Genomic DNA, 12,275 nt, shown 5'->3' with positions numbered 1-12,275 from the left:
GGCAAAGGCGATCAAAGGATATGGCCCGGGGGGGGGAAGCAGGAATAGGCTATTGAGTTGGATAATCAGCCATGATCATAATGAATTGCGGAACAGGTTAGAAGGGCTGAATAGCCTCCTCTTGCTCCTATTTTAGATTTGGAAATAAGAAATTTACAAATGGATATGGATAAGATGTGTGAGTGGGCCAAAATTTGGCAGATGCAATTTAACGTGGATAAGTGTGAGGTTAATCCATTTTGGTCGGAGGAATAATAATAATTAATAATCGCTTATTGTCACAAGTAGGCTTGTTACTGTGAAAAGCCCCTAGTCGCCACATTCCGGCGCCTGTTCGGGGAGGCCGGTACGGGCATTGAACACGCGCTGCTGCCTTGTTCTGCATTACAAGCCAGCTGTTTAGCCCACTGTGCTAAACCAGCTTACTTACTTTCTAAATGGAGAGAAACTTCAAACTGCTTTGGTGCAGAGGGATCTGGGTGGCCTTGTGCACGAATCGCAGAAAGTTAGTACGCAGATGCAGCAGGTAAGAAGGAAAGCAGACGGAATTTTGGCATTCATCGCCAATTGAACAGAATATAGGCACGTGCTGTTGCAACTGCATGGGGCATTGGTGAGAGCGAATCCGGACCGCCGAGGACAGTTTTACTTGAAGAAGGACCATTATACTGCAGCTGCCATGCATTGGAGACGGTTCAGAGAAGGTTTACTAGGTTGATTCCAGGGAGGAAGGACTTGTCCTATAAAGAGAGATTGGGCAGTTTAAGCCTATACTCGCTGGAGTTTAGAAGAATGAGGAGATCTAATTGAGGTATGTGAGATGCTAAAGGGTGCAGGTGGAGCGAGTTTCCCCTTGTTGGATATTCTAGATCGAGAGGCCATAGTTTTAGACTAAGGGGCAGCAGATTTGGAACAGAAATGAGGAGGAATTACTTCACCCAGAGGGTTGTGAATCGGTGGGCCCCGGAACACTGTACACATTAGAGGAGACAGATGGATAGATTTTTAATTAGCAGTGGGACGAAGGGTGATGGAGAACGGGGAGGAAGTGGCGATGAGGCCAAGGTGAGATCAACCATGATTGTGTTCAATGGGCTCGGGGGGCTGAATGGCCTTACACTGCTCCTATGTATCTCTTCCGTCACATGTGAATGCTAATCCGTGGAATATGGCAACCCAGCGTGTGGGCAATGGTCAACAAAATGTCTTGTGGGTCACACTCAGAACCCAGATGGGAAGCATGTGACCCCCGGGCCGCCCACCACTGGGCTAGCACTATTTTGAAAAGGTACAGAGGGGATCTCCACAGTCCCCTAACCAAAGTTCATCCCTCAACAGCGAGCAGGTCATTATCGCATTGCTTTTAGTGGCTGCTTGCTGCGCACAAATTTCCTTAGAAACTCCTTACATTACGACTGTGACAACTTCAGAAGTGTGCCATAGGCTGCAGGTAGCGAAGTCATGCAAGGTGCCATATAAATGAAATTCTGCCTTCTTTTGTTGCCTGGGCCCCTGGCATTGGGCATTGCCCCTGGATACTTGGACACAACCACACAGGTTACACGGCGGAACTCTTTACCTCAGCAGTAGTCTGTGCTCTGGTTTTCGCCTTGGCATGTGGTGCCCTCTCCCTGCCTGCCCACGCACTGCCGGGTACGGACGCGTTGGTTGTTGGCGCAGGAGGACCAATCTGACCAGCAGCTCCATTGCCCGTCTGTGTAACCTGCTGTTCCCAGAAGAGAAAAGGACACGTATTACTCTCTCTCCACACACCCACTGACCCTTCCTTCACACTCTCGGGATTTGGGTTCCACAGACGATGCCAGCCCATCGCCAAGACAAGGTGGGGGTGAGGCTGACACTCTGAGATGCCGTAGCCCCTGCGGTGAAGGCACTGTGAATGGAACCTTCACCAGTCCGCAGCACTGAGCAACATCAACCCCCTCAACTCCCCTTTCCCCAAACCCCCTCAGCTAACTCCCTTTCTCATTTCATCTTTGCCCCATTACCAAGCTCCTTCCCCACCGGCCTCGCCTCCTCCACTTGTCCCACTTCTCACCCCCACCCCCTCTGTGCCCACCTCATGCTTGGCATCCGTTCAGCTCCAGATGTAAGTGGCACTGCCCACTCAGCCGGGTTTCTGTGCAAAGTCCCAGGCCCCCACCCCCTCCAGTTACTCACCACCCACATTGCTTGCCAGTCTCACTAGAAGTGCCTCACCAGCATTGGTGGCAGCCACGCATAATCACCCCAATATTGCTGGGAGGGAGCTGTAGTTTTGAAAGCTTTTCCTCTTGTCGCCCCATGTAGTGCTCACGTTGCTGTGATCCCAATGCAACCAGCTCTCTGGTAAACATCCGGGACCCTGAAACATTGTGGCTGGTTGGCGAGGAGCGGGGAGGGCCTCCTAAATCTCCCGCCAGACTTTCAGCCGGACCTTGCGGAACGAGTGTCACTGGCGTGAGCCTCTCAGAAAGCTGAGTGAGGCACCGTCACCCCCAACCCTTCCACCAGATGGTTTCTTTTTCCAGTCAAACCCAAGTGCCAACTTACTTTTCCCTTTCTCCAGTTGTTTTGGTGTTTCGCAGGCTACGCCCTGGAAGTTGGTGCCACATAAACAACGGCACTGCCCGTCCAGTTGGAGCACCGTGCCACCATTCATGCACGGGGCACATTTGCAGACGCTGTATTCAGCCTCATAGTCGGAGATGGCCCGCTCCAGATGTTGTCTGATCACTAAGGCAGCCCGCATCGTGGATGGAACCAGCTGGTAGATGGGCACCCTCTAGCAAAGGCAAAACAGCAGCTTTAGTTTGCAACATGTGGGCAGGAAGCTCCAGCTTGTTAACCCAGCCGGCCCCTCGGAACACCATGGTGGACACTAGATTACCCTCCCCTCCACACACAGTCTTACCCTTTAACCTACTTTCCCATTCCACATTAGCCAACTCTGACACCATACTTTGTGCAGTGTAAGACTCTAGTTTCAGACCCACCTTTCCCACCTCCAATCAGAATGTGAAATTCATCACATTGTGCACACTCTTAACAGGGAGATCCTTTACTACAAGGCCATTAATTACTTTCTTTCATTACTTTGTGGGATGTGGGCATTGCTGACTGAGCCATTATATATTGCTGATCCCTAATTGCCCCTTGAGAAGGTGGTGGTGAGCCGCCTTATTGAACCGCTGCAATCCGTGTGGTGTAGGTACACCCGCAGGGCTGTTAGGGAGGGAGCTCCAGGATTTTAACCCTATGACAGTGAGAGAACTGCAGTGTAGGTGTAGCTTGGATAGGAAATTGCAGGTGGCAGTGTTCCCATGCATGTGCTGCTCTTGGCCTTCCAGGGAGTAGGGGCTGATAGTTTAAAAGGTGCTGTCTAAGGAGCCTTGGTGAGTTCCTGCAGTACATCTTGTAGATGGTACACGCGGCTGCTACTGCGCACCGGCGGTGGAGGAGGGAGTGAATGTTTGTGGAAGGGGGAGCAATCAAATGGGCTGCGTTGTTCTGGATACAGTAAGAAGTCTCACAACACTAGATTAAAGTCCAACGGGTTTATTTGAAATCACAAGCTTTCGGAGCGCTGCTCCTTCAGCAGGTGAAGTGGAGGCAAGTTCACAATCGCAGCAGATGAGGGACACAATTGTCAGATAATTACAGATTGGAATGTGCAGCATGGTTGGGAATATGAATTTTTACAGGAACAGTGTGAGTGGAGCGAGTGATTAATCACAGGTTAATCGAGGTGTGAATTGTTTCAAGGCAGGACAGTTGGTAGCATTCTGCAAACCAGAGCAGTATGGTGGGCGTGCTCCGAATTCACCAGCACCTGATTGAAAGAATGGCACAAATCCATGTTTCAATTGGTTAATTTGTGGAATGTGGGTCATCTGGCAAGGCCAGCATTTAGTGGCCATTTCTAATTGGCCCTCAAGAAGGTGCTCTCGAGCCGCTTCATTTGGATTTTGCACAGTGCAATGGCAGAGGGGGCCACCTCCTGACATGGGGGGAATCTAGGATGAGGGGGGCCCAGTTTAAAAATAATGCATCTCCCATGAGAGACGGAGGTGAGGAAGAACGTTGCCAATATTGGGAATGATATTCCACAGGGCGCAGTGGAGGCTGGGGCATTGAATATGCTGAAAATGTTGTATTGGCAAAGGGAGGCAAGGGTTACGGGGGGACAGGCAGGAAGGTGGAGTTAAGGCAGCAATCAGGTAGGCCATGGTCTTATTGAATGGCGGAGCAGGCTCGATGGGGCTGAATGGCCATTTCCTACGGCCATGGCTGATTCAGCAGTACTCCAAGAGAAATGTTCAAGGAGACTGTACTTTCCTTTTGGAATGTTATCGGAAGGAACTGACAGAGTTAATCGGAGTTCAAGCCCCAGGAAACATAGAAGAAATAAACAAAATGCTGCAGATGCTGGAGATTGGAAATCAAAACAGAAAGTGCTGGAAAAACCCAGCAGGTCTGGCAGCGTTGTGGGGAGAGAAACTTGGGAGAAGTTTCGAGTCCATTATGACTCTTCTTTGTAGAAATAAACAACTTGCATTGATAAAGCAGCGTTCACTTCCTCAGTAACACACTGAAGGTGCAAACCTGACCTCAAATCTCCTAATCGAGACTTGAACCCGTAATCGAGACTTGAACCCGTCACCTTCGCACTCGGAAGCAAGATTGCCACCACAGAATAACATCCGCTACCAACACAACAGTGATGTGCTGTAAGTGATGTCCAAAATAATTTGGACAACTAGTGATGCCCCCTAGTAATTGACCCCTCTATCCTGGGGAAAAGCCTCTGACTATCCACTCTGTCTATGCCCCTCATAATTTTGTACACCTCTATCAGGTCATCCCTCAACCTCCGTCGTTCTAGTGAGAACAAACCGAGTTTATTCAACCGCTCCTCATAGCTAATGCCCTCCATAGCTTGCAACATCCTGGTAAATCTCTTCTGCACCCTCTCTAACGCCTCCACATCCTTCTGGTAGTGTGGCGACTAGAATTGAACACTATACTCCAAGTGTGGCCTAACTAAGGTTCTATACAGCTGCAACATGACTTGCCAATTCTTATACTCAATGCCCCGGCCTATGAAGGCAAGCATGCCGTCTGCCTTCTTGACTACCTTCTCCACCTGTGTTGCCCTTTCAGTGACCTGTGGACCTGTACACCTAGATCTCTCTGACTGTCAATACTCTTGAGTGTTCTACCATTCACTGTATACTCCCTACCTGCATTAGGCCTTCCAAAATGCATTACCTCACATTTGTCCAGATTAAACTCCATCTGCCATCTCTCCGCCCAAGTCTCCAAACAATCTAAATCCTGCTGTATCCTCTGACAGTCCTCATCGCTATCCGCAATTCCACCAATCTTTGTGTCGTCTGTAAACTTACTAATCAGACCAGTTGCATTTTTCTCCAAATCATTTATATATACTACGAACAGCAACGGTCCCAGCACTGAAACTTACAAGATAATGAATGGCTTAGATAGGGTGGACGTAGGGAAGTGGTTTCCATTAGCAGGGGAGACTAGGACCCGGGGGCACAGCCTTAGAATAAAAGGGAGTCACTTTAGAACAGAGATGAGGAGAAATTTCTTCAGCCAGAGAGTGGTGGGTCTGTGGAATTCATTGCCACAGAGGGCGGTGGAGGCCGGGACGTTGAGTGTCTTTAAGACAGAAGTTGATAAATTCTTGATTTCTCGAGTTATTAAAGGCTATGGAGAGAGAGCGGGCAAATGGAGTTGAAATCAGCCATGATTGAATGGTAGAGTGGACTCAATGGGCCGAATGGCCTTACTTCTGCTCCTATGTCTTATGGTCTTATGATCCCTGCGGAACACCACTAGTCACAGCCCTCCAATTAGAAAAGCACCCTTCCATTGCTCCTCTCTGCCTTCTATGGCCTAGCCAGTTCTGTATCCACCTTGCCAGCTCACCTCTGATCCTGTGTGACTTCACCTTTTGTACCAGTCTACCATGAGGGACCTTGTCAAAGGCCTTACTGAAGTCCATATCGACAACATCCAATGCCCTACCTGCATCACTCATCTTTGTGACCTCCTCGAAAAACTCTATCAAGTTAGTGAGACACAACCTCCCCTTCACAAAACCATGCTGCCTCTCACTAATATGTCCATTTGCTTCCAAATGGGAGTAGATCCTGTCTCAAAGAATTCTCTCCAGTAATTTCCCTACCACTGACGTAAAGCTCACCGACCTGTAGTTCCCTGGATTATCCTTGCTATCCTTCTTAAACAAAGGAACAACATTGGCTATTCTCCAGTCCTCCGGGACATCACCTGAAGACAGTGAGGATCCAAAGATTTCTGTCAAGGCCTCAGCAATTTCCTCTCTAGCCTCCTTCAGTATTCTGGGGAAGATCCTATCAGGCCCTGGGGACTTATCTACCTTAATATATTTTAAGACGCCCAACACCTCGTCTTTTTGGATCTCAATGTGACCCAGGCTATCTACACACCCTTCTCCAGACTCAACATCTACCAATTCCTTCTCTTTGGTGAACACTGATGCAAAGTATTCATTTAGTACCTCGCCCATTTCCTCTGGCTCCACACATAGATTCCCGTTCCTATCCTTCAGTGGGCCAACCCTTTCCCTGGCTACCCTCTTGCTTTTTATGTACGTGTAAAAAGCCTTGGGATTTTCCTTAACGCTTTTTGCCAATGACTTTTCGTGACCGCTGCTAGCCCTCCTGACTCCTTGCTTAAGTTCCTCCCTACTTTCCTTATATTTCACACAGGCTTCGTCTGTTCCCAGCCTTCTAGCCCTGACAAATGCCTCCTTTTTCTTTTTGACGAGGCCTACAATATCTCTCGTTATCCAAGGTTCCCGAAATTTGCTGGATTTATCCTTCTTCCTCACAGGAACATGCCGGTCCTGAATTCCTTTCAACAGACACTTGAAAGCCTCCCACATGTCAGATGTTGATTTACCCTCAAACATCCACCCCCAATCTAGGTTCTACAGTTCCCGCCTAATATTGTTATAATTAGCCTTCCCCCAATTTCGCACATTCACCCTAGGACCACTCTTATCCTTGTCCACCAGCACTTTAAAACTTACTGAATTGTGGTCACTGTTCCCGAAATGCTCCCCTACTGAAACTTCTACCACCTGGCCGGGCTCATTCCCCAATACCAGGTCCAGTACAGCCCCTTCCCTAGTTGGACTGTCTACATATTGTTTTAAGATGCCGTCCTGGATGCTCCTTACAAACTCTGCCCCATCTAAGCCCCTGGCACTAAGTGAGTCCCAGTCGATATTGGGGAAGTTGAAGTCTCCCATCACCACAACCCTGTTGTTTTTATTCTTTTCCAAAATCTGTCTACCTATCTGCTCTTCTATCTCCCGCTGGCTGTTGGGAGGCCTGTAGTAAACCCCCAACATTGTGACTGCACCCTTCTTATTCCTGATCTCTGCCCATATAGCCTCACTGCCCTCTGAGGTGTCCTCCCGTAGTACAGCTGTGATATTCTCCCTAACCAGTAGCGCAACTCCACCACCCCTTTTACATCCCCCTCTATCCCACCCGCTACATCTAAATCCTGGAACGTTTAGCTGCCAATCCTGTCCTTCCTTCAACCAGGTCTCTGTAATGGCAACAACATCATAATTCCAAGTACTAATCCAAGCTCTAATTTCATCTGCCTTACCTGTAAAACTTCTTGCATTAAAACATATGCACTTCAGGCCACTAGGCTCGCTGTGTTCAGCAACTTCTCACTGTCTGCTCTGCCTCAGAGCCATACTGGCCCTATTCCCTAGTTCTCCCTCAATGCTTTCACCTTCTGACCTATTGCTCCGGTGCCCACCCCCCTGCGATACTAGTTTTAACCCTCCCGTGTGACACTGGCAAACCTCACAGCTCCAGGGTCCCAGGTTCGATTCCGGCTTGGGTCACTGTCTGCACGGAGTCTGCACGTTCTCCCCGAGTCTGCGTGGGTTTCCTCCGGGTGCTCCGGTTTCCTCCCACAGTCCAAAGATGTGCGGGTTATGTGGATTGGCCATGCTAAATTGTCTTAGTGTCCAAACAAAAAGGTTAAGTGGGGATTACTGAGTTACGGGGATAGGGTAGCGACGTAGGCTTGAGTAGGGTTCTCTTTGTAAGGGCCGATGCAAACTAGATAGGTCAAATGGCCTCCTTCTGCACTGTAAATTCTATGATCTATTCTATGATCTATTCTATTCTATGATTTAAGAGTTTGTGGTGAATGTATTATGGTAACCGTTCACCACTGTATTACATTGGACTATGCTGTTGCCCATGTGTGCTCCACCTATGGTCCATTGTACTGTATTACACCGCTAGTATCATGTTGGTGCCCTTGTGGCCTCCGCCCCTGGCTCCACCCCCTTGAGGGGAGGTATAAAGAGCAGCTGCCCTGTAGGCGGCTCTCATTGCAGAGCGGTCGCAGGCAGGCACTGTTCTAGTTGATTAAAGCCACTGTTCACTTCAACTCTCTGTCTCGTGTGAATTGATGGTTCCATCAGACTTGTGTGTAGGCAATCTACGAGGTGGTAGATTGTATAAATGCAGCAATTTGTCAAGCAGGTAACAAAGGCAGAGAAGTTCCATTGTCGGGTTTAAACTTTCATACAGATTGGGACAAACAGACCAGCTCACCTCAGGACGATAGTGCATTTTTTGAAATGTCTGTGATCATTTTCCAGAATGATGTGTTCTGGAACCAACAAGGGGTCAATCATAATGATTTGATTTGATTTATTATTGGCGCGCATTAGTATACAGTGAAAAGTATTGTTTCTTGCATGCTGTACAAACAATGCGTACCGTACAAAGGGAAGGAAGGAGAGACTGCAGAATATAATGTTACAGTTATAGCAAGGTGTAGGGAAAAGATCAAATTAATACGAGGTAGGTCCATTCAAAAGTCTGATGGCAGTAGGGAAGAAGCTGTCCTTGAGTCGGTTGGTACGTGACCTCAAACTTTGGTATCTTTTTCCTGACGGAAGAAGGTGGAAGAGAGTATGTCCGGGGTGCGTGGGGTCCTTAATTATGCTGGCTGTCTTTCGGATGCAGCGGCGGGAATTGTAGACAATTGTAATGATCAAGTTCAATGTAGAAAGGGTGAAGTGTGTAACAGCTACGAAGATTCAGGTTCAGAGAACATAGAAAATACAGCACAGAACATAATTGTACCATTATCAATTGCTATTTGCAGAAGGGAGTTACAAACATAGATCATCGAATTTACAGTGCCCATTCGGCCCATCGTCTCCGCTGGCCCTTGGAAAAAGCACCCTACTTAAGCCCATACCTCCACCCTATCCCCTTTAACCCAGTAACCCCACCTAATCTTTTTGGACAATTTAGCATGGCCAATCCACCTAACCTGCACATCTTTGGACTGTGGGAGGAAACCCACGCAGGCACGGGGAGAACGTGCAGACTCCACACAGACAGTGACCCAAGCTGGGAATCAAACCTGGGACCCTGAAGCTGTGAAAACAACTGTGCCACCGTGATGCCCCTTGACCTTTTAGGTTCCAGAGAACACAACACTGATGATTGTGAGGTCACCTCGTAAGTTAACCCTTGGAGTCCAGGCACCATTTATTTCAAATTTGAGATTAATAGACCAAAGTTTAATGAGGACAGTGTAAAGGAGATTTACTCAGTGCATGACCAAATATATCAATGGATACAGGGCAACGATGGGCTTGTTTGCCCAGAGGTCAACCATGATCTCATTGATTGGTGCAACAAGGTTGAGGGGTTGAATGGTCTCGTCTTGGGAGTGTTTGATGGAACATTCCAGAGAGAATGGACTCAGCTCCTCCCTCCAGTGAACCAACTGAGGAAAAAGAGGCCTTTTGTCTTTTGACCCTCCGGAATACAAGGTCTTGTTGTCTCACTGGCCTGGAGCGGCCCTCCTTGTGGCCTGATGAAACCATCCCACGGGGCTATGTCCGGGTCCTTACCTGCTGCCTCACCATAGCGGGCGAGTGAATGAGTGAGCTGGCCCAGTCAGTGTAGAGGGAAGCTTTGATTGGCTGATTCCTATCCGACAGCATGGCGTTGAGCCGAGTGAAGAACACTGCATCCCCGCCATTGACAAATGACAGCACGCCCTTGATGAGAGTCTTTTCAGTTTTGACGGCTGAAAAAGACGGCCATTTAAAACCAGCACAGAAAGACCTGCAGAGATTCTCTAGTTGCTGACCTTTATTAACAAAACAGCAGAATGAAGATCTCTGGCAATTGGTGTCGCTGTCATGGCACCCAGTATTTACTCATCTGCCCTTAAGAATATAAGACATAGGAGCAGAATTAGGCCACTCGGCCCATCGAGTCTGCTCCGTCATTCAATCATGGCTGATATTTTCTCATCCCCATTCTCCTGCCTTCTCCCCATAACCCCTGATCCCCTTATTAATCAAGAACCTATCTATCTCTGTCTTAAAGACACTCAGTGATTTGGCCTCCACAGCCTTCTGCGGCCAAGAGTTCCACAGATTCACCACCCTCTGGCTGAAGAAATTCCTCCTCATCTCTGTTTTAAAGGATCGTCCCTTTAGTCTGAGATTGTGCCCTCGGGTTCTAGTCTATCCCACTAGTGAAAACATTCTCTCCACATTTGTTCCATCCAGGCCTCTTCGTATTCTGTAAGTTTCAATGAGACCCCCCTCATCCTTCTGGACCCCATCCAATACAGACCCAGAGTCCTCAACCGTTCCTCATACGACAAGTCCTTCATTCCTGGGGATCATTCTTGTGAACCTCCTCTGGACCCTCTCCAAGGCCAGCACATCCTTCCTTAGATATGGGGCCCAAAACTGCTCACAATATTCCTACTGGGGTCTGACAAGAACCTTATTGGATTTAATTTGATTTAATGTCACGTGTACTGAGGTACAGTGAAAGGTATTGTTCTGCGTACAGTCTAGACAGATTGTTCCGTATATGAAAAAACATAGGACATACGATAAATGCACAATGTAAATACATAGACACAGGCATTGGATGAAACATACGGAGTGTGGCACTACTCAGCAGAGAAGATGTGTGGAGAGACCGGGTCAGTCCTTGTCCTTGGAATGAATTTCTGTTGTGCCTCCAGAATAACCCACCAAAACTCCTGCCATTGCTGTTCCACTGTGTTCCCTGCTAGACTCCTTCTCCAATCAACTCTGGCCAGCTCCTCCTTCATGTAATACCGTTACATCTGATTGCAGCTTCTCCCTCTCAAACTACAGGGTAAATTCTATCATATTGTGGTCACTGCTCCCCAAGGGTTCCTTCACCTTAAATTCCCTAATCAAGTCTGCCTCATTACACATCACCAAATCCAGAATTTCCTGTTCCTGATGTACCGTCAATTACCACGAGCCGGGAATGGTGGAACAGTCGAGGTTTTATTGAACAAGATGTTGTGCCTCCTGTAGCTGGAAGCAGAATGGCGGCAGCTCAGGAGAGCGCACACTTTTATACACCGCCTGCTGGGTGGAGCCAGCAGGCAGGGATTTACTGTCGCACCTCTAATATACGGGCAGTGCCGTAATACATATAATATACCACTAGTGGTGTTCACCACATTCCCCCCCTGTTAAAAAAGAGTCCGGCGGGTGTGGTGGAAAACATTACAAATTAAGTCTGTTGGGGGCCTTGACCCTCCTCCGCGATCGCCTCAGTCCTGGTGGTGATGTGGGCTTGGTCACCTGCGACTCCGGGAGCGTGTTGTCCTTGTCTCCGTCACCCCTGAGTAGAACTACTGGGAGGACGGATCCAGCTGGGGCGGCGGCTGAGGTGAGGTTCGCTGGAGGGAGGGTGAGTGGCGCAGGGGTGAATGGGGCAACCGGGGAGGGGGGCAGAGTCACATCGTGGGTGGGAACCCAGCGGGTGCCAGGTCCCTGAGGGAGACTGTGTCCTGGCGCCCATCGGGGTGTGCCACGTAGGCGTACTGTGGGTTCGCATGGAGGAGGTGGACTTTTTCGACAAGGGGTCCGATTTATGGCTCCGCACATGCTTCCGGAGGAGGACGGGTCCAGGAACTGTCAGCCATGTTGGGAGCGGGACCCCGGAGGTAGACTTCCTGGGAAAGGCAAACACACGTTCGTGAGGGGTATCATTAGTCGCAGTGCATTGGAGCGATCGGATGGAGTGGAGGGCGTCGGGGAGGACCTCCTGCCAGCGGGAGACCGGGAGATTTTTAGACCGCAGGGCTGCAGGACGGCCTTCCAGACCGTCCCATTCTCCCTCCCCACCTGCCCGTTT

At 49.0% G+C, this 12,275-nt stretch overlaps 1 protein-coding gene across 3 annotated transcripts in view; it reads right to left on the bottom strand.

Annotated features, from left to right (window-relative positions):
• c9 (complement component 9) overlaps positions 1-12,275 on the bottom strand; it is a 132,857-nt gene that overhangs the window by 31,923 nt on the left and 88,659 nt on the right. For 2 of the 3 annotated variants that reach the window (XM_072515614.1, XM_072515615.1), the window contains exons 9-11: positions 9,983-10,161; positions 2,554-2,785; positions 1,580-1,726 (exon numbers count right to left, since the gene is read on the bottom strand). In XM_072515614.1, coding sequence (XP_072371715.1) covers positions 1,581-1,726; positions 2,554-2,785; positions 9,983-10,161 — 557 coding nt within the window. In that variant the 3' untranslated portion in view covers position 1,580. The remainder of the gene's footprint in view (positions 1-1,579; positions 1,727-2,553; positions 2,786-9,982; positions 10,162-12,275) is intronic. The other variant, XM_072515616.1, reaches the window with a different exon arrangement.

This window comes from Scyliorhinus torazame, chromosome 9 (genome assembly GCF_047496885.1).
Source record: "Scyliorhinus torazame isolate Kashiwa2021f chromosome 9, sScyTor2.1, whole genome shotgun sequence".
In the NCBI taxonomy this organism is placed as follows: domain Eukaryota; kingdom Metazoa; phylum Chordata; class Chondrichthyes; order Carcharhiniformes; family Scyliorhinidae; genus Scyliorhinus; species Scyliorhinus torazame.
Note: the sequence above shows the minus strand (reverse complement) of the source record. Positions and strands in the feature narration are given on the sequence as shown.